The sequence below is a fragment of the Theropithecus gelada genome, chromosome 9, assembly GCF_003255815.1.
Source record: "Theropithecus gelada isolate Dixy chromosome 9, Tgel_1.0, whole genome shotgun sequence".
NCBI classification, from domain to species: domain Eukaryota; kingdom Metazoa; phylum Chordata; class Mammalia; order Primates; family Cercopithecidae; genus Theropithecus; species Theropithecus gelada.
Window position 1 is genome coordinate 118,102,753 of NC_037677.1, and position 24,548 is coordinate 118,127,300.

Here is a 24,548-nt window from a genome sequence, read left to right on the forward strand (position 1 = left end):
ACTGTTGATGGGAATATAAAATGATGCCGCCACCATGGAAAACAATATGGAGGTTCCTCAAAAAATTAAAAACAGAACTACCCTAAGATCTTGCAATCCCACTTCTCTATCTAAAAGAACTGAAATCAGGATCTGCACTCCTATATTCATTGCAGCACCATTAACAATAGCCAAGAAATGGAATCAATCTAAGTGTCTGCCAAAGGATTAATTTTTACAACGTGGCTATATACACAACGGAATACTATTCAGTCATGAAGAAGGAAATGGTGCAATATGTGACATCATGGAAGCCATGATGCTAACTGAAACAGGACAGTCACAGAAAGACAGATACTGCATGACTCTACTGATATGAGGTATCTAAATTCATCACATTCATAAAATAAAAGAGTGGAACAGTGGTTGCCAGGGGCTGGGATAGGGAAGGAAATGGTGAGTTGCAATCAAGGGACATAAAGTTTCAGTCAAACAAGATGAACAAGCTCTAGAGATCTGCTGCACAGCATCGTGCCTATAGTCAACAGCGTATTGTACACTTAAAACTTAGTTGAAGACCAGGCGCAGCGGCTCATGCCTTTGAGCACAATCCCAGCACTTTGGAGGCCGAGGCAGAAGGATTGCTTGAGGTCAGGAGTGTGAGACCAGCCTGGGCAACATAGCAAGACCCCTATCTCTACAAATAATAAAAAACTTAGCCAGGCATGGTGGTGCATGCCTGTAGTCCCAGGTACTTGGGACTGAGGTGAGAGAGTGGCTTGAGCCCAGGAAGTTGAGGCTGCAGTGAGCCACGATCATGCCATTGCACTCCAGCCTGGACAATAAAGTGAGACCCTGTCTTTAAAAAGAAAAGAAAAAAAAAAAACTTAGTTGAGATGGTAGTTCTCATGCTTAGCATTCTTGCAACAATAAAATAAAATAAAAAGAATTAAATAACCACCAGACCACCACACTACTACCTGATCTTGTCATACAAACTTACTGGAACCTTCCTACACAGATCTGTCAAAAGCCACACAAAACACAATCACGTGTCCATTCAAGAACACAACTCCATCCCGACAGGCCTGCACTTACCAGCCTCCTCCCTCTCTTCCTCCCCTACGTGTGGGTACCACTACCCTAACCTCCATTGTTAAAAACAACTGAGGGAAATGAGAACCCAGCCAGCTCCGCACACCAAGGATGTCTCTGTACTGTACCTGAGAATCCCCGTGCACTGGGCTGGAAACAGCAAATTAGAACGATAGATATCTACATCTTCCTGTATTGGGCCTTTCAGATTAAAATATCATCTAGTGGAATTTGTTGGACAAGAGCCAGACCATGTGCAAATTGATTTTACTGCATAAGCCTGTTGCTGGTCTTTAAAAAGAAAGAAAAAGTGCTAGTGGTTACCCTTAGCACATTTCATTCCAGAATCTCCCATCACTTTACAGACATCTATGTTTTCACATTATAAAGATAAGGATATTGGAGCCGCAAAGAAATCATTCATTTGCTCCTATATTGCCCATGTAGGCTTAGCAAAGAACCAGAAGCTAAGACTTGTGGTGTTTGTGGTGTTTGTGGCAGAAAATTTCAAAGCTGGGTCCCTTCAAACGTCACGTGAAACCCTTGCTCTCTGGCTCGTACGCTGACCCAGGGATGGGCCCCAGCAAGCCTCCTGGTCATGCCTGGCAGCTGGCTGGACATCCAAGGGACCTGTCCGCGGCGGGCAGTGACCAAGGTCTGGTTTAATCCCAGCTGGCCTCATCCATGTGGGAAGGACAGAGTTAAGTCCACGCACGAACAGACACACACTCTTCTCTCCTCACCAAGCCTCCTACCAAGAGACTTCACAGCATTAGGGGAAGCCGTCCTCTGGGCTAGATCCTGCCAGCCAAGGTCACAAACTATGCTCCTATGCACCTAGCAAATTCTCCTTCACACAGAAATGTGAACTTTGGGTATCAATTCATGCCCTGGCTCCGTTTTCCAGTTCTGCACTTGCACATGCATGTGTGTGTAGTGTGGGTGCGTTTTAAGATAAATATTTACAGTGGGCCTACATATCTATTCTTAGAAACAAAGGTAATAAAATCTTAAATGTCATAAGCCAGATCAACTGAGTTTCAAACCAAGTCCTCTTTCTTAAACATACTTGTTTCTAATAAATCGTTTCACAAGCAAACATTGTGTATGCAGTACCAAATAATGATGCCTTGTGAACAATGAGTGCTTTCATACCGCCTGACATCTCTGGCCTGCGCCAGGCTTCGACAGAGAATTTAGTCACTGGGGCAACACTGGCAGGGCCCACTACAGAGCTGCAGTCTTGTTTTCCTTGTGGCCAAAGTGCTGCTGAGCTCCAGTTATTAAGTTATTCCAATGCTATCCCGACTATGTACACACACACACACACACACACACACACACACACACCCCAAGTTTGCAATGGCTTAATGTTATTGCATTTGCAAATGACAGCATACCAAATGTTACACGCTTGCAGTCTTGAATTCATCTTTTCAAATTTTCTCACCTTATACAAAATAACCTCTTAACCACCTCCACTCCCCCTCCACCCTTTCTCACTTCTGGTAGAAAAACTGCAAGCAGGATTGCTCTGTAATAGAAACCTTACACTGTCTTCCAAACTTATTACAGCTGCCTTCGGTATAAAATGAAACCTTAGAGAATGTTATTTAAAATGTTTTTAAAAAGTCAGTAGGTCTCATGTTTCATTTCTCCACATCAGGCTTTGATTTCCTTTGCAACCTTATTCTCTGCCCTTAAACAAGTCGGAGAAGGAGGCCTGGACGTCTTGGAAAAGGGCCCAGGATGCCAGCATCTGCCAAACCCTGCGCTCCTCCTCTCGAACCCTTCAGCCATCCACCACCCCTCAGAATCCATAAGAACCTCAGGAACAGTGAGCAGTAAGTAGATGACAGCGCCTGGACTCCTGTCCTAACTTCTGAAAAACCGAGGTGACGGCAGGGTGCAGACAGTGGACAAGGATGCAGGCTGGGCAGAGTGGGGGCCCCCTTTGTGGCCTGGCCCAGTGGGTACTAGGGCAGAGACAAAGGGGATCATGACCCCAAGAGCTCATGTGTTCTCCTCACCAGGAACCTCCCCAGTCCCTGGGCAAACCAAACCCCTCAAGTTTGCAACTTTTTTTGCAACACGCTGATATAAAAAGAATTCACTGATGAATTATCTCTGGGTGACAGACTAAAGCCCGGTGCTAGTTCATCTCTTCTACTATGTGATAGCAAACATCACATCATCTCCACCAGGAAGGACAGGAAGGATTTACAGTTTTAGGCAAGGTTCTCTTCTAGCATGTTTAACTCTCAGATATTATATAAAACAAATTTTCCTTTTTATAAAGGGAGTGAGATAAACACATGGAAAATAGGCTGATGGGTAGCTCCTCTGTTTCTTTACTGCAATTTTAATTATATATATATATACACATATAAGAATAGACGTTCTGAGTTCAGCAGGTTGCAAACGCACCGTGCGTGGACCTGGAACAAGATGAGAACCTTCAAAAGCGTGATTGGAAGGTGCCTGTGTGAATTCCACATTAAGACGGAATGGAAAGCAGTCCAAAGGGTGCGGCCACTGCTGCCGGGACAGTTGGCTGCACTGCTGGAATGAGGTTCCACCAAATAAACGCGTAGTAAACACAGGCTGAAGTGCTTTAAAAAAAATACATTCTCTCCCAGCGTTCTCTCTCTCACTCTTGGTCTCTCCCCCTTTTTTCAAGTGTCCACTCCGCTAAAGCAGAAAGCCCAGCTGCTAAGAATTTAAATATCAGGATGGGCTCTGTCAAGCCCTGCTCTGTAGCTGGGAGCCATAACCCAACTAAAGACTGCAGCAGGAAAGCACAGCCTGCTTCCTTCCAACAGGGAATTATTGAGGGAGAGAGAGAGGAAAAACCTACCTGAGTGACAAAGAATAAATCTTTGTTAATTGACCATTGAATTTTTATAACATGCCAGTCCTCCTCTGGACATAGTAATATGTTTGCTCATAAGAGATCTACAGCTTTTGCTCTGACATAGCAAAGGCCATAAAGAATGTCCACTGAGCCGAGAGGCCTCATGTCTACAGGCTCAGTAAACATGCATCCCGGGGATCAGAAGGAGAACCAGGCTCTTAAATTACACCTATAAATTCATCAAGCACAGAGTGGCTGGCTTCCCGGCTCACACTGGTCTCCCGAGCATTCCTCCCCAAAAGCTAGGCAGTACTTGCCACAAAGAGCCATTTCAAAGCCACCTCTGTCGGGCAGTCAAACACCGAGAGACTCCAATCACACGGAGTTCCCAGTATTGATCTGGAAACAGCCAGTCTTCTGCTCTCAAGCCCCCATTCACTTAAGGAGCGTGGATAACCTTGCCTGCTCTGTCTTTAAATTAAAATCAAAATTTAATTACCCTTCCTCCAAAATGGCAGTCTCTTAGCAACTCCAAAGAGCTGAAAAGGGAAAGAACATTCTGCGATCTGGAGGACAAGTGAAAACAACTGAGAATTCTTTTTTCTAAAGCCTGCCTAGCTTTTTTCTAAAGAGTAGGCGGTGGTTGCTTTTGTTGCATAAAAAACGCACTAAACCAGTTAGCATGAGGCATGGTTATTAGGAGGAGGAGGCCGATCAAAGCCCTCTGAAGTCTGAGGAGCCCAGAACTTGCTAAAGGCCTCGCGCTAATTACAATTAGTAGAATGAGTTCATTGCCTTGTCAAGACTCCACCTAATGCACTCAAGCCTGACAGGCTAAATCTCGTTGGGTTCTGAGTTTTGTTTTCGCAGAAACACGAAGCTTTCTCCAGCTTCTTAAGATCAGCACAAAGGAAGGTCAGAACTAAAAATGATCAGCAGAAAAAGGGAAGGCTACGATGGCCAGGAAAATGACACCTTCAGAAAGAGCCCAGGTGCCCACAGCTGGTATTTTGGCTTGTCACCTTCCAGAACAGATGAGTGGTCTGGGATGCTGGGCAGCCAGAGTCACCTGTTTTTGTTTTTTGTTTGTTTGTTTGTTTTTAACACATTTTTGTAGAAGGTCACTGGTTTGTTGCTCTTTCTCCCTCGCAGGCTTGGCGCATGCTCCTTTTATTCTTTCCTCTTTGCTGTCTGGTCACCCAGGTATCCGCATCTTCTGTCTGGATATCTGACTCTCGGAAGTCTTGCAGAATCGGCTGGGGCTCCCGCTTCCTCTAAAACACACACCTCTCTCTGCAGAGACAGTGAAGTCTGCAGAACAAACTTGTTTGGGTAAAAATGAAGTGTCCTCCCTCCAGCACTAAAGTCACAAAGTGACTGATGGAGGCTGCACCCTGTGAAATGCTAGAAGCAAAACACCACTAATGCCATTGTGCCTGCTCAATGAAGTGAAGGAGAGAGTAAAGTGCTGGCTGGGCTCAGGGCCTGGGAAGACCGAAGCAGGTGGAGGCAAAGTACCTTCCCTAATTAATGTTCCAGGCTGTATTATTTGGCTTCGGGTTGAGTGGCTTCTACCAGCTGGGTATCAATTTGGGTCTTCTTGGGCAAATTACAGGAGCAGGACTCTGTGTTATTTACACCCCAAGTGTTTAAGATACTCTGAGGTCTCTGTCTTCAAAAAGTTTCACCAGAACTAAAGATTCTTTGGTAACCAGAGAGTGATGATGCCAAATTTAGGTTCAAAATTGGTCTCCTTTTGCTAAAAGGAGTCACGGTTTTGGGATGATGAAAAAGTCCTGGAGATGAACAATGGGTGATGTCAGTTGCACAACCAATGGAATGTACTTAATGTCACTGAATTACACATTCAAAAATGGTTACAGTGGTATATTTATGTTATGTATATTTTACCACAGTTTTTTTTAAAAAAGAGACATAGCAAAGGTGACAATATCTCAGAGTGAACAAGATCAATTTCTAGGGTCATGGAAAACCTACCTTCTCAATCAGCGAGGTATACTGACCTTGTCCAGTTTACTCAGTGAGAGCTTTTCTATCTCCTGACCCTCACACACTAGGCAGGAGGCCCCTCCCTAGGTTGTGCTTGGGTTTTGACACTGATATAAAACTCAGACGTCAGTCTCCCAGGCTCCCTCCTGAGGAGCTGAGGTAAACACAGCTGAGAGCATTCACGCCTGGGAGTCACATCAGAGCCTCAGCAGCCGCCACTCACCATAGGGGGTGCAACATCTTTCAGGAATGCAAGATTATCAGCTGGTGTCTGCATAGCTGGGTTTCCTTCAGGGGAAGAGAATGTTTCCTTCAAGCTGGAAAAGGATTTTTTTTAATGTCCAGGAATGAAGTATACCCTCTTATTACAATGGGTGAACTCCTAATTAGAGTATCTTCTCTCCAATGATTTGCAAAGAAGCTAAAAACCAAAGCACAGGGGAGCCCTCCGTCAAAGACAGCAAGCACTCCAAGTAAGTAAGGCCCCTGAGCTTTACAACGTGTGACTGAAATCTACCGAAAACGATCCAGTTAACCAACCTTTACAAATCTGTCCTAGAAAAATATTCACACAGATGCCTAATAAATAAGCGCGTACAAAGCTTGTCACTGTAGTGTTTTCCTACTGGAAAACAAAAGATCTGCACAACAATCATATTGTTTAATATGATTAAACAAATTGTACTATATCCATGAAAGAAGAGCATATTGGCCACTAGTAAGAATGAAGGAGATTGAGATGTGCAGACATGGAGGATGTCCATTGTAAAAATGCCGGCAGGCTTCATCGACTTTCACCATCTAAAAAGCCTTTCTTCTAGAGAAGTCTAGAAAATCTATCATGCTCATCTCTCACATGCCTTGTTTTGCTCCTAGGGTGGTTCGAGCAGAAGTAAAAGCTTTTAGCCCATCTGAGCAAACAAGAAATGCCTCCCTTTGATAGGAATAACATGAGAGGCTGAACAACAAATCCCATTTGTTTTCTTGGAGATGAAACTCAGAAACTGAAAATAATCATGGTTCTAGATACTTCTAAGTACAGCATGACCTAAAGAGAAACTTCAAAATCGTCACCCAGATCACAAAAGCCTTCAATCCAAATGCCACTGCTTTTCTCACTGTCCAAGCCAGATGGGAAGCCTCAAGTCAGGCCCCAGCTCCAGTCCCTCCCTGTGAACACTCGGTGGGAGTCTCACATACAGAATGGCTTTGTTTCTTTAGTACAAAATGTAAAATTTATTTTATTTATTTTGAGATGGAGTCTCGCTCTGTTGCCTAGGCTGGAGTGCAATGGCACAATCTCAGCTCACTGCAACCTCTGCCTCCCGGGTACAAGCAATTCTCCTGCCTCAGCCTCCAGAATAGCTGGGACTACAGGCATGCACCATGATGACTGGCTAGTTTTTAATATTTTAATTTTTGTTAGTTTGTTTTTGAGAAGTCTCACTCTGTCACCCAGGCTGGAGTGCAGTGGAACAATCTCGGCTCACTGCAACCTCCGCCTCCCAGGTTCAAATGATTCTCCTGCCTCGGCCTCCCGAGTAGCTAGGATTACAGGCACACACCACCATGCCTGGTTAATTTTTGTATTTTTTAGTAGAGATGGGGTTTTAGCATGTTGGCCAGGCTGGTCTCGAACTCCTGACCTCAAATGATCCAGCTGCCTCAGCCTCTCAAAGTGCCAGGATTTCAGGCGTGAGCCAGCATGCCCGGTCAAAATGTAAAATTTAAAGGGTTAAGTTCTTTACTTTTCAGTTTCAGTACAGAGTGTACACTGAACCAGTAAAATGAGAACTTCCTTTTTCTAATAGAGCATAATTTCCAAAAGATCCTACTAGAATAATATCCAATGCCTGTCTCTCAAAAGACCACAATCTCCCTGATCCGGTGGGGAATATGTCTGGGGCACCGTTTGACGTGTAGATTTGCATACTTATTTGGGATGGACAGAATTCCTGCCAGCCTTATTTGAGAGAATCCTGTAATCCAGCGGCTTTGAGAGAAAGAAAGAAAAAGTTGGAGTTCCATCAAGATCTAGAAATTTCCATCCCAATTTATGGTCTTTGACCTCAAAATGTCACCTGAGGAACTCCATGAGGGCAAAGCCTTATGCCTCATTCGGACAACCATCACCCTCTCGACCACATACAGGCTAAATGAGCATAACACGTGCTTCACAGAGAATTAACCACTGCAACTCAGCAAATACACAAAATCCTAGCTAGAGAGCTCTGCTCTATTTTCTCCCACCAAGCGAAAGCAATGAGGTTCCCATTGCCTCATCTGTCTCTTCTCAGAACAGGAAACAGAACAACCTCCCTACAGCAACACCGACACCCTCGGCCATCTCTTCCCCACAGACACCCACATTTGACCAGCTACAGTGAAAGGTGCACAGCGGCTCTCTGACGCCACCCTTCCAACTCAAACCCGCTCTCTAAGTAGGGAGCACATCCTACCTGTAGGTAGAACCCTACAGCATCCTACCTTCTCTGACGGTGAAAACAAACCAAGCACGAAGACCGTGAATGCAAGAGCCGGGTCTCCTAAGGGAGAGCGAATCCGTGAAAACAAACCAACAGACACATCTTTTAAAAGGGGAAGAACACAAAGCATTCCACACACACATCTTAACAAGAGTTGGCAGGCCAGGCACAGTGGCTCATGCCTGTAATCCCAGCACTTCGGGAGGCCTGGGCAGGCAGATCACCTCAGGTCAGGAGTTCAAGACTAGCCTGGGCAACATGGTGAAACTCCATCTCTACTAAAAATACACAAATTAGCCAGGTGTGATGGTGTCCGCCTGTAATCCCAGCTACCGGGAGGCTGAGGCAGGAGAATTACTTGAACCCAGGAGGAGGAGGTTGCAGTGGGCCAAGATCACGCCACTGCACTCCAGCCTGAGCAAGAGAACAAGACTCCATCTCATAAAACTTCCCAACTGAGGTCTTTCGATTTATAAAGGCAGCTGTTGATACAGCCATATGACTAAGTGAGTTTAGAGAGAAACTAATTTCTTTCTTCAGAATTTGCAATGTTAAGAACCATAAAACTCCAAATATAAGCAACTTATTAAACTGTTTTTGGATTATTTCAATTTAGCACACGCTGATAGAAACCTTGCTAAGTTTCAGCACATTACTGCACACTCTTACTGCCATCAATAAATTGACATTTCATGGCAAGTTTATTTGTCCAAGCTCTGACAGAAGCAGCTTTCTCTCTGCCCCATCCTCACCGAATCTCCAGATAACCTCTTCTTACATAAAACTGTAAGATATTAACTTGATTTTAACACGTCTACATCCTCTTTGCCCACACCATAAATGAAATGCCAAGATTAAATGCCAGACCAAATATTAGCCCTCTCTCCAGCCACCTCACCCAGGCCCCCCCTGCAGGAACCAAAAGCAGTCAATAAGGCTTCCTTCCTCAATGGTGGGGCAAAGGACAACGGGTAGCCTGTAGAGAATGTGACAAAAAAGCTGACACTGCAGAGTTCCACCATGCCCCATCCAGGCTGGCGTGTGCCTGCTCCCACCCCAGGGAGCTGGCACCCACAGAATACCACCTGCTCCCAAAGGCTTCTTGCTGGGGTCAGTTCTGCGGGAGAGTCTGTATTTGCCAGTCAATACGTTCGGAGTGATCTAGCTGCCACTAACCAGCCTTTGCCCCCCGGGATCGCTGTTGTGAAACAGGAATGAAAAGCTGCTTTGTAGCAATCAAAAGCTCATTAAACAGTAGCTACCAAAGGAAGTTTTGAAATCTCTATCCTGGAGGAAAGGACAGGACTGACCCCTCCTTTCATCAGGATGGGCTCAGGGTAGGTGACTCTGTCTGGAGATGCAAGAGGAAGTGTGGGACCGACGCACAATACTGACTAACAGTTGCATGGTACTGTTATTTAAAAGCGCTGCCTCTCCTACCACCTCCTCCTCCCCATAGTGCTACAAGGAAAAAGTGGGTCATTGCCCCCATTTTACATGCAAGGAAACTGAGACTCAGAGGTTCCATGTCTTTTCCAAGGCCATAGAGTTAGCAAGGATGGAAACAGAACTTGACGCCCATCTCCATGTAGTTTCCACCTGAACCTCCACAGAGGGCATGTGGCACACAGTAGAGACCCTTAGGGGTTGTCTGCAACAGTGATGGTTTATAAGAACGGGATGAGATGGCTGCTGGGGACACAAAAGCAGCAAAAGGAAAGTGTTTCCTCCTCAAGCCCGCTCCAGTTCCGTGATCTCCTGTCAACTAAACAAGCCCACTTAGAAAGGCCGTCGCTGTGACCCATTACCTGGCACGCCACCCCAATCCCTTCTCAATAGAGGGGCTTTCTGCCCCCCTCCGGCGAGATTTTGCAACTCTAGAGCTGGCATGCAGAGCCCGTGTCAGGGTAGGACACCAAGTCTTACACTCAGAGCGAGAAATGGAAAAGAATTCACTGGCAGTGAAACCAGGAGTATGGAAAATCAAATGAGGCCTGGCCAGGAAGCCTCTAAGTCAAGAGGCTTCAAGTTCAGAACCCCACAGGGCTCTATGGAGCCAAGACCTTGTGCCAGGAACAGGTACAAGCGTGACAACCTAAACGGTAATGGCCAGGCTTTCAATGTCCTAACGTCTCTGGACATGCAGAATCACGTCATTTAAATGATGCCACCATAGCCACTCCTCATCACACACAGAAACAAAAGTTCCATCCAGAAGCCACAGTGTGATGGAAACTGAGACCGAGACGCAGCCTTCCATCGGGAGCAAGTGGGCAGGAATGATCGAATCTTGACAGCTTCAGTAATGAATTGACCGGTTAATTAATTAACTAGGCCACCGCTTCTTCATTTACTTAACCACTACTTTGTTCCAAACCCAGGAGAGAGTCCAAACTTCACACTCCAGCTGTGGTTTGAGGGACTCCGCCGTGCCTTGGTCCCCTGGCCCCGGCTCAGCTATCACACTGGAGCTTTTGTCTTCCTGGGACAGAGGCTGCCCCAAGCAGTCAACAACTTCAGCCATTCCTCCTTCTCCCACTGGGGACGGGCTGCCAAAAGCTCCCAAAAGCTCCATTCCAGGTGTCAACTCCACATTCGAGCTTATCAGTCAGTGCTTGGAATAAAAGACGCTTCATTCTCGAACACACGCCTGAGGGGGGACTTCGCTCTGGTACGGATTCCTGTGAGCTTTCGGGCTGTGTCCCATCATGTCTGGAGCTGAGTTACAACAGATTTATGTCAAGGGCTAGTTGACAGTGCCATGCTGATCTGCCGCCAGCAAGTTGGGACTGGCAGTGACGCCTGACCCATCCAGAAGTGACATGCGGCCTCTGATGGGCCCCCAAACAGCAACTGCCTGCTGCTTACAGCTTTCATTCAAGGGAATGGGGACAGGCAGGGGGAACAAATTGCTGGAAAGTTAAACTGATAAAGGCCGGGCACGGTGGCTTGTACCTGTAATCTTAGCACTTTGGGAGGCCAAGGCAGGCAGATCACTCCAGGCTAAGAGTTTGAGACCAGCCTGGCCAACATGGTGAAACCCCATCTCTACTAAAAACTACAAAAACTAGCTGGGCATGGTGGCACACAGCTATAATCCTAACTATTCAGGAGACTGAGGCAGGAGAATCACTTGAACCTGGGAGGCGGAGGTTTCAATGAGCCAAGATCATGCCACTGCACTCCAGCCTGGGCAACAGAGCAAGACTCTGTCTCTTTTAAAAAAAAAAAACAAGGAATGGGGAGAAGACATATCTGGCCTTGGCAAAAATCAGAGGCTCCACTGTACTTTGTCCCCCAAAATATCAAATACCAGGCAAAAAGCTTGACGTACCTGAGGGTCTCTGGAAATGCAGACCTGGAATGCCCAAAAGAAGCAAGAATTCGTGATTCAAAGCCAAATCGTCTACATGAGTGAGGAAGAGCAACTAGTCTTTTAAGTTCTTATTTTTCTCCTGTACATTCTGTCTTCTGCAGCAAAGAGCTGAAAGCAGGGTGGGGTGACAGCAGCAGTCCCTACTGAAACACGCCACAGTGAACATCAAATGAAAAAGTCGGCTTGGAGAGCAAGGAGCATTCATATAAGTAGGTGTGGAGAACACCCAGATGCAGGCCCCAGCTCCAGAATGCCTGATCCAAGCCCTAACTTAGCAAATTTACTTATCCCAGCTGAACCTGAACTTCCTCCACTGTAAAGTGAGGGAGGGGGAGGGGTGGGCGTAAAGAGGCCAACTCCATGAACTTCAAGTCTTCAAACTCCACACCCCTCTCCTGCAAGTCCAACAGCCAAATCAGTCTCAGGACGGCTTCGATGACAGCATGAGTCAAAGGTGGAAGCCTCAGCAGGAAATGTCAATGTCAGCCTCTGGCCACTTCTCTAGGTCCCAAAATGACTTTTTTTTTTTTTTTTTGAGATGGAGTCTCGCTCTGTCACCCAGGCTGGTGTGCAGTGGCGCAATCTCAGCTCACTGCAACCTTCGCCTCCCGGGTTCAAGCGATTCTCCTGCCTCAGCCTCCTGAGTAGCTGGGATTACAGGTGTGCGCCACCACACCCGGGTAATTTTTATATTTTTAGCAGAGATAGGGTTTCACCATGTTGGTCAGGCTGATCTTGAACTCCTGACCTCATGATCTGCCTGCCTTGGCCTCCCAAATTGCTGGGATTACAGGCGTGAACCACTGCACCTGGCTTTCTTTTTTCGTTTTCTTTTTGAGATGGAGTTTCACTCTTGCTGCCCAGGCTGGAGTGCAATGGCACAATCTTGGCTCACTGCAACCTCCAACTCCTGGGTTAAAGCAATTCTCCTGCCTCAGCTTCCTGAGTAGCTGGGATTACAGGTGCCCACCTAATGCCCGGCTAATTTTTGTAGTTTTAGTAGAAACGAGGTTTCACCATGTTGGCCAGGCTGGTCTCTTAACTCCTGACTTTAGGTGATCCGCCCACCTCGGTCTCCCAAAGTGCTGGGTTACAGGTGTGAGCCACTGCGCCCAGCCTCAAAATGGCATTGTTTATTTAATAAGACTTCTGATTGAGACTAATAAAAGCTATTAAAGATCTGTTCTAACCCTCAAAAGAATCCTGGTTTGGAAGGGAGGAAACCAGTATTTGTTGCTGGCCACCTACATGCCAATCTGATGTTTTCATCTGCTGAGCCAACTGATGCCTCATAACCAACGTAGTGAGTTGAAGGGTGACCTTTGAGAAGGTAAGTTCACGTCCTAAGCCTTGGAAACTAGGAATGTGACCTTATTTGAAGGAAAAGGTCTTTGCAAAGGTAATTAAGTTAAAAAGATCGAGGTTAGCTCATCCTGGATTTATGGTGGGCCCTAAATCCAGTGACAGGTGTCCTCACAAGAAGAAGACAGAAGGTGATTTTGAGACACACAGTGAGAACATGATTGCATGAAGACGGAGGCAGAGATTGGAGTGGTGCCTCTACAAGCCAAAGACAGCTACCAGAAGCTGGGAGAGGGCATGGAACCTGCCAACACCTTAATTTTGGACTTTTAGGCTCCAGAACTGTAAGAGAATAGATTTCTTTTGTTTTAAGCCAATTAGCTTATAGTAATTTGTTAGGGGTGCCCTAGGAAACCTAATACAACCATCATAGGAATGAGGTCAGTATCATCATTCCGATTTTACTGGTGATAAAACAGAGCCTCGGAAAAGCTAAATAATTTGTCCCAATTCACTAGGGGCCCCAGGTATGGCCACTGACAAGCCTGCTATTGGTTCCATGGCACAAGCCACTTTTTTGTTCTAACATTCATGAGTTCCGGTTCCTTCCTTTTTGGACACAAGGAAAGTGAAATGAGTCATCCCAACGTTGCAGCTTCACAGTGACAGGACCCCAGTCGGAATCCAGGGCTCCGGTACCACTCAATGATGAATGATGGTGAAGATGTGCCACCTCCCGGAGCCGGCTATTTTAGGGGAGCCCATTTTATTATTGCCACAATTACCGAAATGTGGAGCGTCACACTAATTTTCCCTTGCAGTAAATAGCTGAAAAGTCATGGTGTCAATTTTAATGAGGATCAAGCCAGGCTCCTAAAAGGGCTCCCATAAATGAGAGCATTTCCCTTACACACAACAATGGCTTGCTGTTTAATTCCAGAACACAAGAATGTCACTTAAATTACACGGCTTTTACATTAAAGTGCTTATGGGAACGCCTTTCCAAGGAAGAATTTCAATAAAAAGATCTCACCCATCTTGATGCTTCGTAATATCTGAACCACAATCTATGTATCATAGCAACAAAAATAAAACCCCAAAGAATGTGGGCAAGAAAGGGACTTCGCTTGCACTGGGATAGGGTTTCTGATTTTCTGTGAAACAGAGAGGTGGCTGAAAAGCTGTTATCACACAGCAGTGTATCACATTTGGGCCTGTGGGCTACCAGAAATTCACTGCTTAAGCCTGAATCCTTTTTGTTTCCACTTGCTGAGACGTTCAGAATGACTGCCAACCCTGTACATCTACATGAGCCTCTTTAGCTGACTCAATTCTTATTTTATTAGTGCTTCGCAAGGCAATTACTAAGGTTTTGAGCAGAGATGAGAGTATTTCACACTTCCATCTTTACTGAAAATGTCTTATACTCCACTGACTTTTGGCTTCTATTTATAAAGAAGGTTCAAGGCTTGGAAAATTATTGGAGTTGAGCTTTAATGGATATTCCCAACCAGCATTGTGTCATTATTGGCCCGTGTTTAGCTGGGCGATCTCCCAAATTTGTGACATAATCAGGCCTCTCTCTGCATTACTCCATACACTCCACGCTCTCTCTACATTACACCACTGAATCATACGCTCTTTTCAACAAGACTGATTGCCAGGGGATTAACATTAGACAGCACAATTCCATTATTCAGCAGCCCAATCCAAATCCCAACCCTAAACTCTAAGAGAGACTTCAGGGCTTCACAGGGATGAGCTGCCAGAAAGCTCAAAGGGGAGGTGGGGTGAGGGGCTTTTGAATGTTTTACATAACAACTCAACCTAAAACTTGCTGTAAGCAAGAGCCCAGACCGGAGTGGCCGCGATCTGACTCCACGATGCCTGGAATGGCCCCAGCCCAGCCTAATGAATGATTTGTAGACCTATGCAAAGCTATAATCCCAAAAGACTGCTACAGCACGATTATTTTTTCCCACAATAAATTACTTAATTTCAAAATTAGGTATTTAGAACGTTTAGCCCAAAATCTAACTCTCTTTCCCTAAATAGAAATATTTTTATGTCACATTCAGTATACACAAAAACCCAGGTAAATGCCAAGTCATAGGCTCTTTGATCAATGGATTCATAGTGTATCAACGCCAAAATAAATGTTAACCATTTTCTTCTCATATTTGAGTGTTACTTCTCTTTTTGTTTGTTTTGTAAAATATCTGAACATAGTAATTTCCACTAAGAAACATGCCACAAATATCTCCATGGGGAAAGAGTTCTAAAACTCACTCTTCTATGAACATCTATAGTATCAACATTATTCAAGGACCTATCAAATTTTGCCGGAAGGCTTCTGAAGAACAAAACTCAAATCTTCAAATAAGCACTATTTTCCCTGAATGCTTATATGCAAATGAAAGTAATGGCTATACCATGCTTTCTAAGGCAGAGTGTCTTACAGATCCAATTCCATTTAACTTGACAGAAAATCAAAATAGTTCTGTTTACTTTTCAGTTAACCTAAAATTTTAATTAACCAAATCTTTGCAATGTGGTTAATCAAGCTTTTGGATTATTTGTTAGTGGCTTTTTGGGCAATTTCAATATCTATGGGGTCTCTCTCTTCAAAGATATTTTGTTGAAGGAGACCCACATGTGAGATGATACTAGGGACACACGCACAGGCAATGATGCAGGAGACACTTTGTTTACAGAGGCACAGTGGGTGGTGTGGGCTTGTGGAATTACCAACAGTCACATTACGGCGAAACGTGAGTGTGAACTGAGTTGAGTCTGTAGCAGAAGTCAGCAATGTGCATTTAGGGAGGGCAAACCAAAAGAAAGGGCTCATGGTGGCAGGTTGAAAGTCATGGCACATGACAGGAAAGAGAAAAGATGGCCCCTACATGGAAAGGATCTTAACCTGCCATCCTGCAACAGTGAAATATGTCTTAGGTAGAGTTCCATATGTTAGCAATCCTCCAAGACACAGAAACATCCTTTCTCCATTAGTTACAACAAAGCCCCATCATCACAGGCAAAACTTGGGAAAAAATTTGAGTTTCCAAGACAACAGGCTTGGTGGTCTCCAATGTTTAATTAAAATGGCCTACTTATCTGTGCACTCTGACAAAAATGTATTTATAAGCTCATATATATGGTTCCCTTTGCACAGAGGAAATAGCTGCCAGGAACAGACACGGAACTGGTACTGTCTAATGACTTTGTGATGGAAGTGACGGGCCCTCAACATTCACCTTTTTCCAGCCAACCACAGGCTCAGTCCTCAGACCTTTTCCTTTACTCTTCAGCTGGCGTTCTACAGTTGCCCTGTTGGGGAAATGATGCTTCTCTTTTAAAACCAAAGGTCTCCTACAGCACATCTGCACCCTTTTCACCTGCCCAGTTAACATTTTCAGAGCAATCTCAGCTTCCAAAATGTCAGACATTTCATACCACGTCCACTTTACACAGATGACGCTTGGGAACCATGAGGATCATGCAAAGCTCATAAACCCTGGCTGCCTGGAAAACAGAACATTGTCAGATGACAGAAGCAGCCTTCTAAAATGATAGTAGAAAGAATAAGAATGAACCAATTCTCCTGAAACTTTTGGGAGAAACAGGACTTAACGTTCACGCTTTCAAACGAGTCAAGCAAGAACGGGCTGGTGTGCAGCCGCCACCCGAGGAGAGGCAAACTCACCCACAACATCCAGGTGGTACGTGTGATTGATGGACCCGTATTCATTCTCCACCACACAGGTATAATTTCCCTTGTCAGATGGGACCACGCTTTCCATAATGAGGCTCCAGTGCTGGTTTCGTACCTGAAAAGATCAAAGCAAAGGCAGTTACTTAACAATCCTAGCACAGAATACCAAGTACTATGCTTTCTTGATTTAAAAAGAAGCTGAAGGAGGCAAGGAAGGGATAGAAGAATCACTTAAATTCTAAATGGGTAACTGTCACTAAGAATCATGAGAAATGAAAACCATCATCATCATCATGGTGAACACCTGTGAAGCAAATATTGACACATTCAGATGTGCAGGGGTATTCAGCAGTGTACAGCGTGGGCCTATTACCAATGTGGATGTGAGGGTTCCTCCAGGAGAGGCCAAGTGGCCAGGAAGCCTGAACACCAGCCAGCCTGGTACCAATGGCCGCAGGCAGGCGAGCTACTAGTTTGCGCATCCATTTCAGCCTCACAGAACCATCTAGAACTAACACTAGTGAGCACTTACTGTGTATGCCAGGCACTGCTCCAAGACCTCTGTCCTGCCTTAACTAACTCATTTCTCCTAAGGAGCTCATAGTTCTCAGATGTTGTCTGGATGTCTCAGGAAGTTTCAGCTGAGAACATAGGTCTGCCCTTCCCATCCCTGGTGGTAGCTGAATAGATATACATGTTCCTCAGAGAAATACCCAGAATTCCAAATATGGGAGCAATGAATCCTTACAAAACTCAAGTTGTATATCAGTCTGTTCACAAACTTCTTGAGACTTTTCAAAGATAAGCAGCACATGTGAAAATCAGCTACTGTGACTCCTACCCAAGGTTCTGTCAATACACGAAGAGATGCCATTCTAATGTTCTCCCCCTGCTTTTCAAATATTTCCATGGACTCAAATTTTCAAACATGCGTGAGTTTTCCTTACTACAAAATGTAACATCTCGTATCTTCAGGGTTCAAGGCTTTAGTGTTTCTATCTGAATCCAAGTCACTCTCTATAGGTGTTTTGGACAAGGCACTCCAGTGAAATGAAGTGAAAAAATAAACAGTCAAGGCCTACTAACCTCAGCTATCATTTCAGGAATTTCAACTGACCTTCTGAGCCATGCCCTGGGCACTGCAAGTATTTTGGGTTAATCACGTAAAAAATGAATACAGGCAGAGCATTTGCAAGCACATGAGTGATACAAGAAACTAGAGAATAAAGAAAATCATCTCGTAACCACTCCATTATAAAAACAGGAGGGCAGAGCAGCTGTCCACTTTGCAAAGCAGCGCCAGTGATTAGCCTGCCAACAGAGTTAAGAGATGCGAGGAGCACGCTGGAGAGCCACGATTTTCATGTCAGCCATTGAGTTCTATGCAAGCCGTGACTGCAGGGTGGAGTTACTGCTGCTGAGTTCTAAAACCAGGTCGCTGCTCATCACCGACAGTCTTAGAAAGGATCACTGGGTGAAGGTTGGCCTCCTTCCTCCTTAACAGAGTACAAGCAGTGAGTTAAGACAGTTCTGGGCAGTCACTTTGCTCGGCTGCTGCAGTCACCGACAACTATGAAGGCTGTTTCAGAGTCTAACAGCCTGGAGCTGGTAATGGGAAATTGATCCTCACTGTCGCAGGCAAAATGTCTGGCAGTAAAATGAATCTACGGGCATCTGATCGACAGTGGAGAGTCTGTACTGTACTCTACATCAAAGACTCGCTTTCTGCTCTTGGTTGAGCCATAGACTTGTAACAGGACCCAAACAAGATGCTACTGCATCTCCCCTTAGAAGAGATAAGCACCTTGCATTCAGAATGTGTCTTCTGGAGGAGGAGGAGATATGGATGCTAAATCTTCCAGCGCAATGAGAATTCCCTACGTAAATCCTGGATCCCTGGGTGCTACGATGGTGTCGTTATGCTAAGAGCATGGGACACATAGGTATAAGCTCCTTGATTTTACTTGAAGGTCACAGACCCAAAAAGAGACCCTCCCTTCACCTCAAGGTCTCAGGGGTAACAGAAATGATTCTCTCTTTGCCTATCGGGAACCAGTCATGTGGCAGGTAACTTAGGGATGTAGCCATGGGTCCCCACGTTGCCAAGCCATGTAATCCAGCATTTATCTCTGCTGTAAATATTCAGTTCTTTGAGCCCCCGCTCAAATGTCATGCCCATAAGCCCTTAATCACAGCTAGTGCCTGTCTCTGGACCCCATTCAAACTGTCAATGTCTTTCTTGTGCCTGGATCCAGATTTGGCACACAGAGTATTCCAAATGGAGCTGAACCTGAACTGCACAGGGAGGGACATTGCCTGACTCGGCTGAGACATTAAATCTTGGCATATGTAGCTTGGCTCACTGCTCCTCTTTTTAACCCCAGGGGATATGGTCAGCTCGAGTCTCTCACTGGGGCCATGGCATTCCATACAAGATCCCTCTTCAAGAGCACGTGCTCCCTGAATATTTACTTCCTGGAGATGCACTACAAATATTAATAAGTTAACGTTTGTAAAATGTTTTTACAATGAGAAGCACAATTACCAAACAGGGTGTTTCTGTCCGTCCAGAAATCTTGGTACTAGATCAATATTGCCCCATGCAGTGCTGTTAATATTTATTTTCTTACACCATTGCTCCAGTATTTGATTTATTGACTCAAATTTTATGAGCTGTAGCATTTTCCAAATGGATGCCCTTCAATGCTACCAACAGTGGGACTGCTGGACACTTCTGTAGGGGATATCCTACCATTGATTAGTGGTTGCTTAATAGCAAGCTAAGAAACTACAATAATAACTTGATAAAGATGGCAAACAAAAGCACAAAGTTTGGGAGTTTTTTCATTACTCTATTTCCATATGGAAATTCAATATAAACCTACAGAAACAACTCTTCCGATGACATAAGATATACAATGCATGTTTCTAAATTCCTCAGATTTTCAGTGCTACAATTCTTTTGCCAGTTAGGCCAAATGCACATACACCATCTTTGCTTTCAGAAAAGAGGGAATGTAAATACCCAATAAACATATGAAAAGATGCTTAACCTCATTAATGATCAGGGAAATGCAAATTAAAACAATAATGAGACACTGTTATTCACCAGCTGATTAACAAAAATTAGAAGGATCAGTGTTATTCAGTACTTGGTGAATGTGTAGGGAAATAAAAGATTCCAGTTGAGAATGGGAACATAAATTGAGAAAAACCTTTGTGTAAAATAACTTGCTGGTACCTATTAAAATTAGCAGCACACATTTTTTTGACCCAGTTAATTCTACTTCTAGAAAGCTAGCCCACAGAAAATAGCACAATTACTTCAAGGCACATGAACAAAACTGCTGCTTCAAGCACTGCTTGTAAGAGCAAAAAAACGTCAAGGAGAGAGACATTAAGAATGTATAGTCCATCCTGTATGAACTAATGGATTGTTCATTCAAACAGCGTAGTCTATAGTCATAAAAAAGAATGAAGCATTATCTCCAGACCTGGTAAGGTGTCATTAAACAGTTATTGATAAATGAAAAACAATTAATTCATGATTCCAATTTATTTAAAAAAAAAAAAAACCAGACACATTTACCACCCTAAAGATGCATATAGAACTGAAGGTATAAGCCTGACTGTAAACATAGCTAAAATCAGAAAGAAAATATACCAAATTGTTAACAATGTATGTTATATAATTAAGCACTGGGATTACGGGTATTGTTTACTTTTTTCTCATTTCTACCTTTCAAACAAACAGAAATCTCAACACACACAACAAAAAAATATAATAAAACAGCTCCTTAGATAATCATTCAATAGTAGCTACCTCCTGCAGAACCAATGGATCTGGCAAAACAAACAGAAAAGCCAGAGACGGAAGAAATTCTGCACCAACCAACACAAGGCTCTTTCTTTCCTGCTCATGGCCAAATCTTTGTGGAATTCATCATTATTTTTCATCTGCCAGTAACAGAATAGGAGAGCATGGGCTTCAAAACCATGTTCACTAAAGACTTTTTAAAAATAACATTTCAATATTGAAACAAAGCAGATTGAAGCAAAATGTTCTAAACTCCCAAGTGTAATACAAAAAGCGGATTCCATGAACATTCCACACCCTATCCACACAAAGACACAAGGTGGCCCAGACAGGTTTTTCAGAATTCTTCTGTTACCTTCATTCCCCCAAAATGCCTATTAAATCCCAGGCTACCCTCAGGTGACAACTGGGAATGTAGATTTAGTTTGTTGACACCAAAACACCAAAGTGAAAGGTGAAGGGTGAAAGGTTAAAGACCCAGGCTGTCACCTGGATATTTACCTTCCACATTGCAAAAAAATCCAGACATTTCCAAATACCCAGGTGTTCGATAACAAGCAGAATAAACATCCAGAAGGTGATACAAAGTTTTACTCTGTGCCAGGTAGAACACTGTGTCCATGTGATATCAGAAAGATATTCCCAAGCCTTTCTCCCACCAGTACCAGCACCCAATTTACCCAGGAAGACAGCAATCTCTTGTAATCCCAGCCTTCACACAGGCACCCACCCCATGAACAGATCAGTTCTTTCAACAGATGAGTTGCCATTAAAATCCAAAAAATATGCCAGGTACAGTGGCTCATGCCTGTAATCCCAGCACTTTGGGAGGCCAAGGCGGGCAGATCATTTGAGGCCAGGAGTTCGAGGCCAGCCTGGCCAACATGGTGAAACTCTGTCTCTACTAAAAAGATAAAAATTACTCAGGCATGGTAGCAGGTGCCTGTAATCCCAGCTACTCAGGAGGCTGAGGCAAGAGAATCACTTGAACCTGGGAGACAGAGGCCGCAGTGAGCTGAGATCGTGCCACTGTACTCCAGCCTGGGTGACAGAGTGACACTCTGTCTCAAAACAAAAGAAAAAACCAAAAATGCATAAAATCTTACTCTCCCATCCCAGCCCCCCACTTTCAGCAGGTGCCTGGGGGACTTGAAACCATCTTTTCTGAAAGCATTTGTGACAACTAAGCTTGCATGTCAAGGACAGAGGTACTTGCTGTTGCTCACCACCACGCAGATGTGGAGGCAAACACCTGTTAATGCTTAAACTCCAACATTGATACATGAAGTTTGCTTTTCAGGAGGTGTCCAGAGAACAGGGCCGGGCAATCTGATCCTCGGGGACCAGTGGCAGAAACTCTTCCCTCTGCTCAGTAAACAACCACTGGATCTCTCCGGAGGAGGTGGGAAGTGAATTACAACATGCCATGTTTTCTTAGATGCCCGTTGCTTGTAGGTGCTCGCAAAGGTGGCTGCGGCAGGACATCCACCGCCTGTTGAACTTAGCGCTTTAAAAATGTCACAATCTTCCCCATTTTTGCTTTTGCAAAACAGACAAATGCCATATGGTCCTGCAATTCCACTCCTAGGTATATACCAGAGAAACTTATAGTAAGGACTGGGACAGATACTTGTAGACCAATTGCTTCATTATTCACAATAGCCAACAGGTAGAGGCAACCCAAGTGATCATCAGCAGATGAATGAACAAAATGTGGTATATCCATACAATGGAATATAATTCAGCCATAAAAAGGAATGAAGTTTTGATTCATGCTACAATATGGACGGACCTTCGTTAAGTGAAATAAGCCAGACACAAAAGGAAAAATATCCTGATTTCACTTATATAAGATACACAGAATAGGCAAATTCATAGAGACAAAAAGTAGGTTAGAGGTTACCAGGTGCAGTAGGGGAGGGGGAAATGAGTACTTACTGCGTAATGGGTACAAAGTTTCTGTTTGGAGAGATGAAAACGTTTTGAAAATAGTGGTGATGGTTACACAATTCTGTGAATGTAATTAATGCCTACTAAACTTGATAATGACTTAAATGGCAGATTTTATGTTATGCATCTATCACCACAATAAATGTAAAAACCTCATAACCAGCTGGGCACAGTGTCTCAAGCCTGTAATTCCAACACTTTGGGAGGCTGAGGCGGGAGGATCACTTGAGCTTATGCGTTCGAGGCCAGCCTAGGCAACAAAGTGAGACCCCCCCGTCTCTGCAAAAAATTTAACACTTAGCCAAACGTGGTGCCATGCACCTGTGGTCCCAGCTACACATGAGGCTGAGGCAGGAGGATCACTTGAACCCAGGAGGTCAAGACTGCACTGAGCCATGTTCGTACCACTGCACCCCAGCCTGGGCAATATGAGAGGGACTCTGTCTCAAAAATAAACAAATAAATAACCCACAGAGGTCTTGGCAGTTGGAAGAACAGCATCATATCCCCAACTTTGCTCTCAAGAGTACACCTTGGGCTAGATCTTTGCATGCTTTTGGGGAGCCATTACTTTCATTATGTTTCTCATTCAACAACGACAGTGTTTTTACAAAACATGGAACTACATTTGAAGAAAGCAGTTTAGCAAGAGCATAAATTCTGGTGCAAAACCACCCGGGTCCAAATGGCTGCTGTGCCACCTATGAGGTAGGTGTAGGGCAAGCCCTCAAATGAAAAAGGGCAAAATAACAGTGTCTGCCTCTTTGGGCTGAGGAAGGACTGAGCAACTTGCTCCATGGGAGGCACCTGGAAAGTCACGATGCAGGGGAGCAGTCCATAAACGTTGGCTAACACAAACATATGCCTGTGTCCTCATCAAAGACCGCTTGATCTGGGATTAAAGCTGAAATGTCTTCGCTGAAAAAAATCTCCGTAAAGTATAAACGTGCTGATAAGTACATTAGTCATGATTTCTCCCCCTAAACATACTGGTGGATTAAGCATAACATTTGTATCAGAAACTCTTTAAAATGACATCTAAGTTAACTAACCTAGAAAATGTAAATCTAATTAACCTATGCTTCAAAACAACCAGTTTAGTAGTGATTATAGTAAAAGTTTTTAAAATCATCTTTTCTGAGATCTGAAATATACTTGGTTCATGCTCAATAATGCTTTACTCTCTGCTGAGGGGTTCCAGGGGGACCTGAACCCCTGTAATACCTGGTGCTGAGGGCTTCTGTGCCAATTTCACAGTCACGTTGAATAAGCCCTCTCTCCTGCAGTCTCTCTTGGTCTAGGTTCTTAGGCACTTCGAAGTGGCATAAAAGATGGTTTTTAAGAATCCCCTATGCCTAAATCATTACCTAAGAAGGAGGTGAGAACTGAGGTGGTCTATTAATTATCTCAGCCAGCTTCTTGCTTCTCAGCATTAAATTGCAATAACTGTCCTGAGCCCTGTGAAATATCTAGCCATAAAGGTAACCTCTTTATTAAAAAAAAAAAAAAAAAATCTGTGCTGTAGTTTAAGAAGAGAAATGGCTGATGCTACATGATGGTGATGCTATTAAATTACAGTTCTCAGAGCCTGAAGGGATCAGGATTATTTACCCAATCTTCTAATTTTAAGGCAGGGGATTCTGAGGCACAGAGAGCTGAAAAAATGTGCCCGTGGTCAAGACTGATGTAAAAGCTCAGGAATAAGTATGATTAGAGAGATAGAGTTATGATTCAAGTCCAGCTTTACTATTATACCAATCACACATTAATAACATCCAGCGAGACTTTGCTCACATACTTTAAAAATAATAATTCGATTCTTAATCACCTAAGGATGGCTCAGCATGGGTTCTCTGATAAACAAGACCGAACTGCAGAATACCAAATAGTTCTACTGGTCATTCGAATGAAAATGAGCTTTCTGTCCCATTTCATAATTCTCTTTGACTTTGTTTTGTTTTTTT

The 24,548-nt window shown here is 44.1% G+C and overlaps 1 protein-coding gene across 5 annotated transcripts in view; it reads right to left on the bottom strand.

Annotated features, from left to right (window-relative positions):
- The window catches only part of FGFR2 (fibroblast growth factor receptor 2), a 121,653-nt gene that overhangs the window by 44,386 nt on the left and 52,719 nt on the right, over positions 1-24,548 (bottom strand). For all 5 annotated transcript variants that reach the window (XM_025396746.1, XM_025396745.1, XM_025396743.1 and 2 more), the window contains one exon: positions 16,809-16,932. In XM_025396746.1, the coding sequence (XP_025252531.1) occupies positions 16,809-16,932 (124 nt within the window). The remainder of the gene's footprint in view (positions 1-16,808; positions 16,933-24,548) is intronic.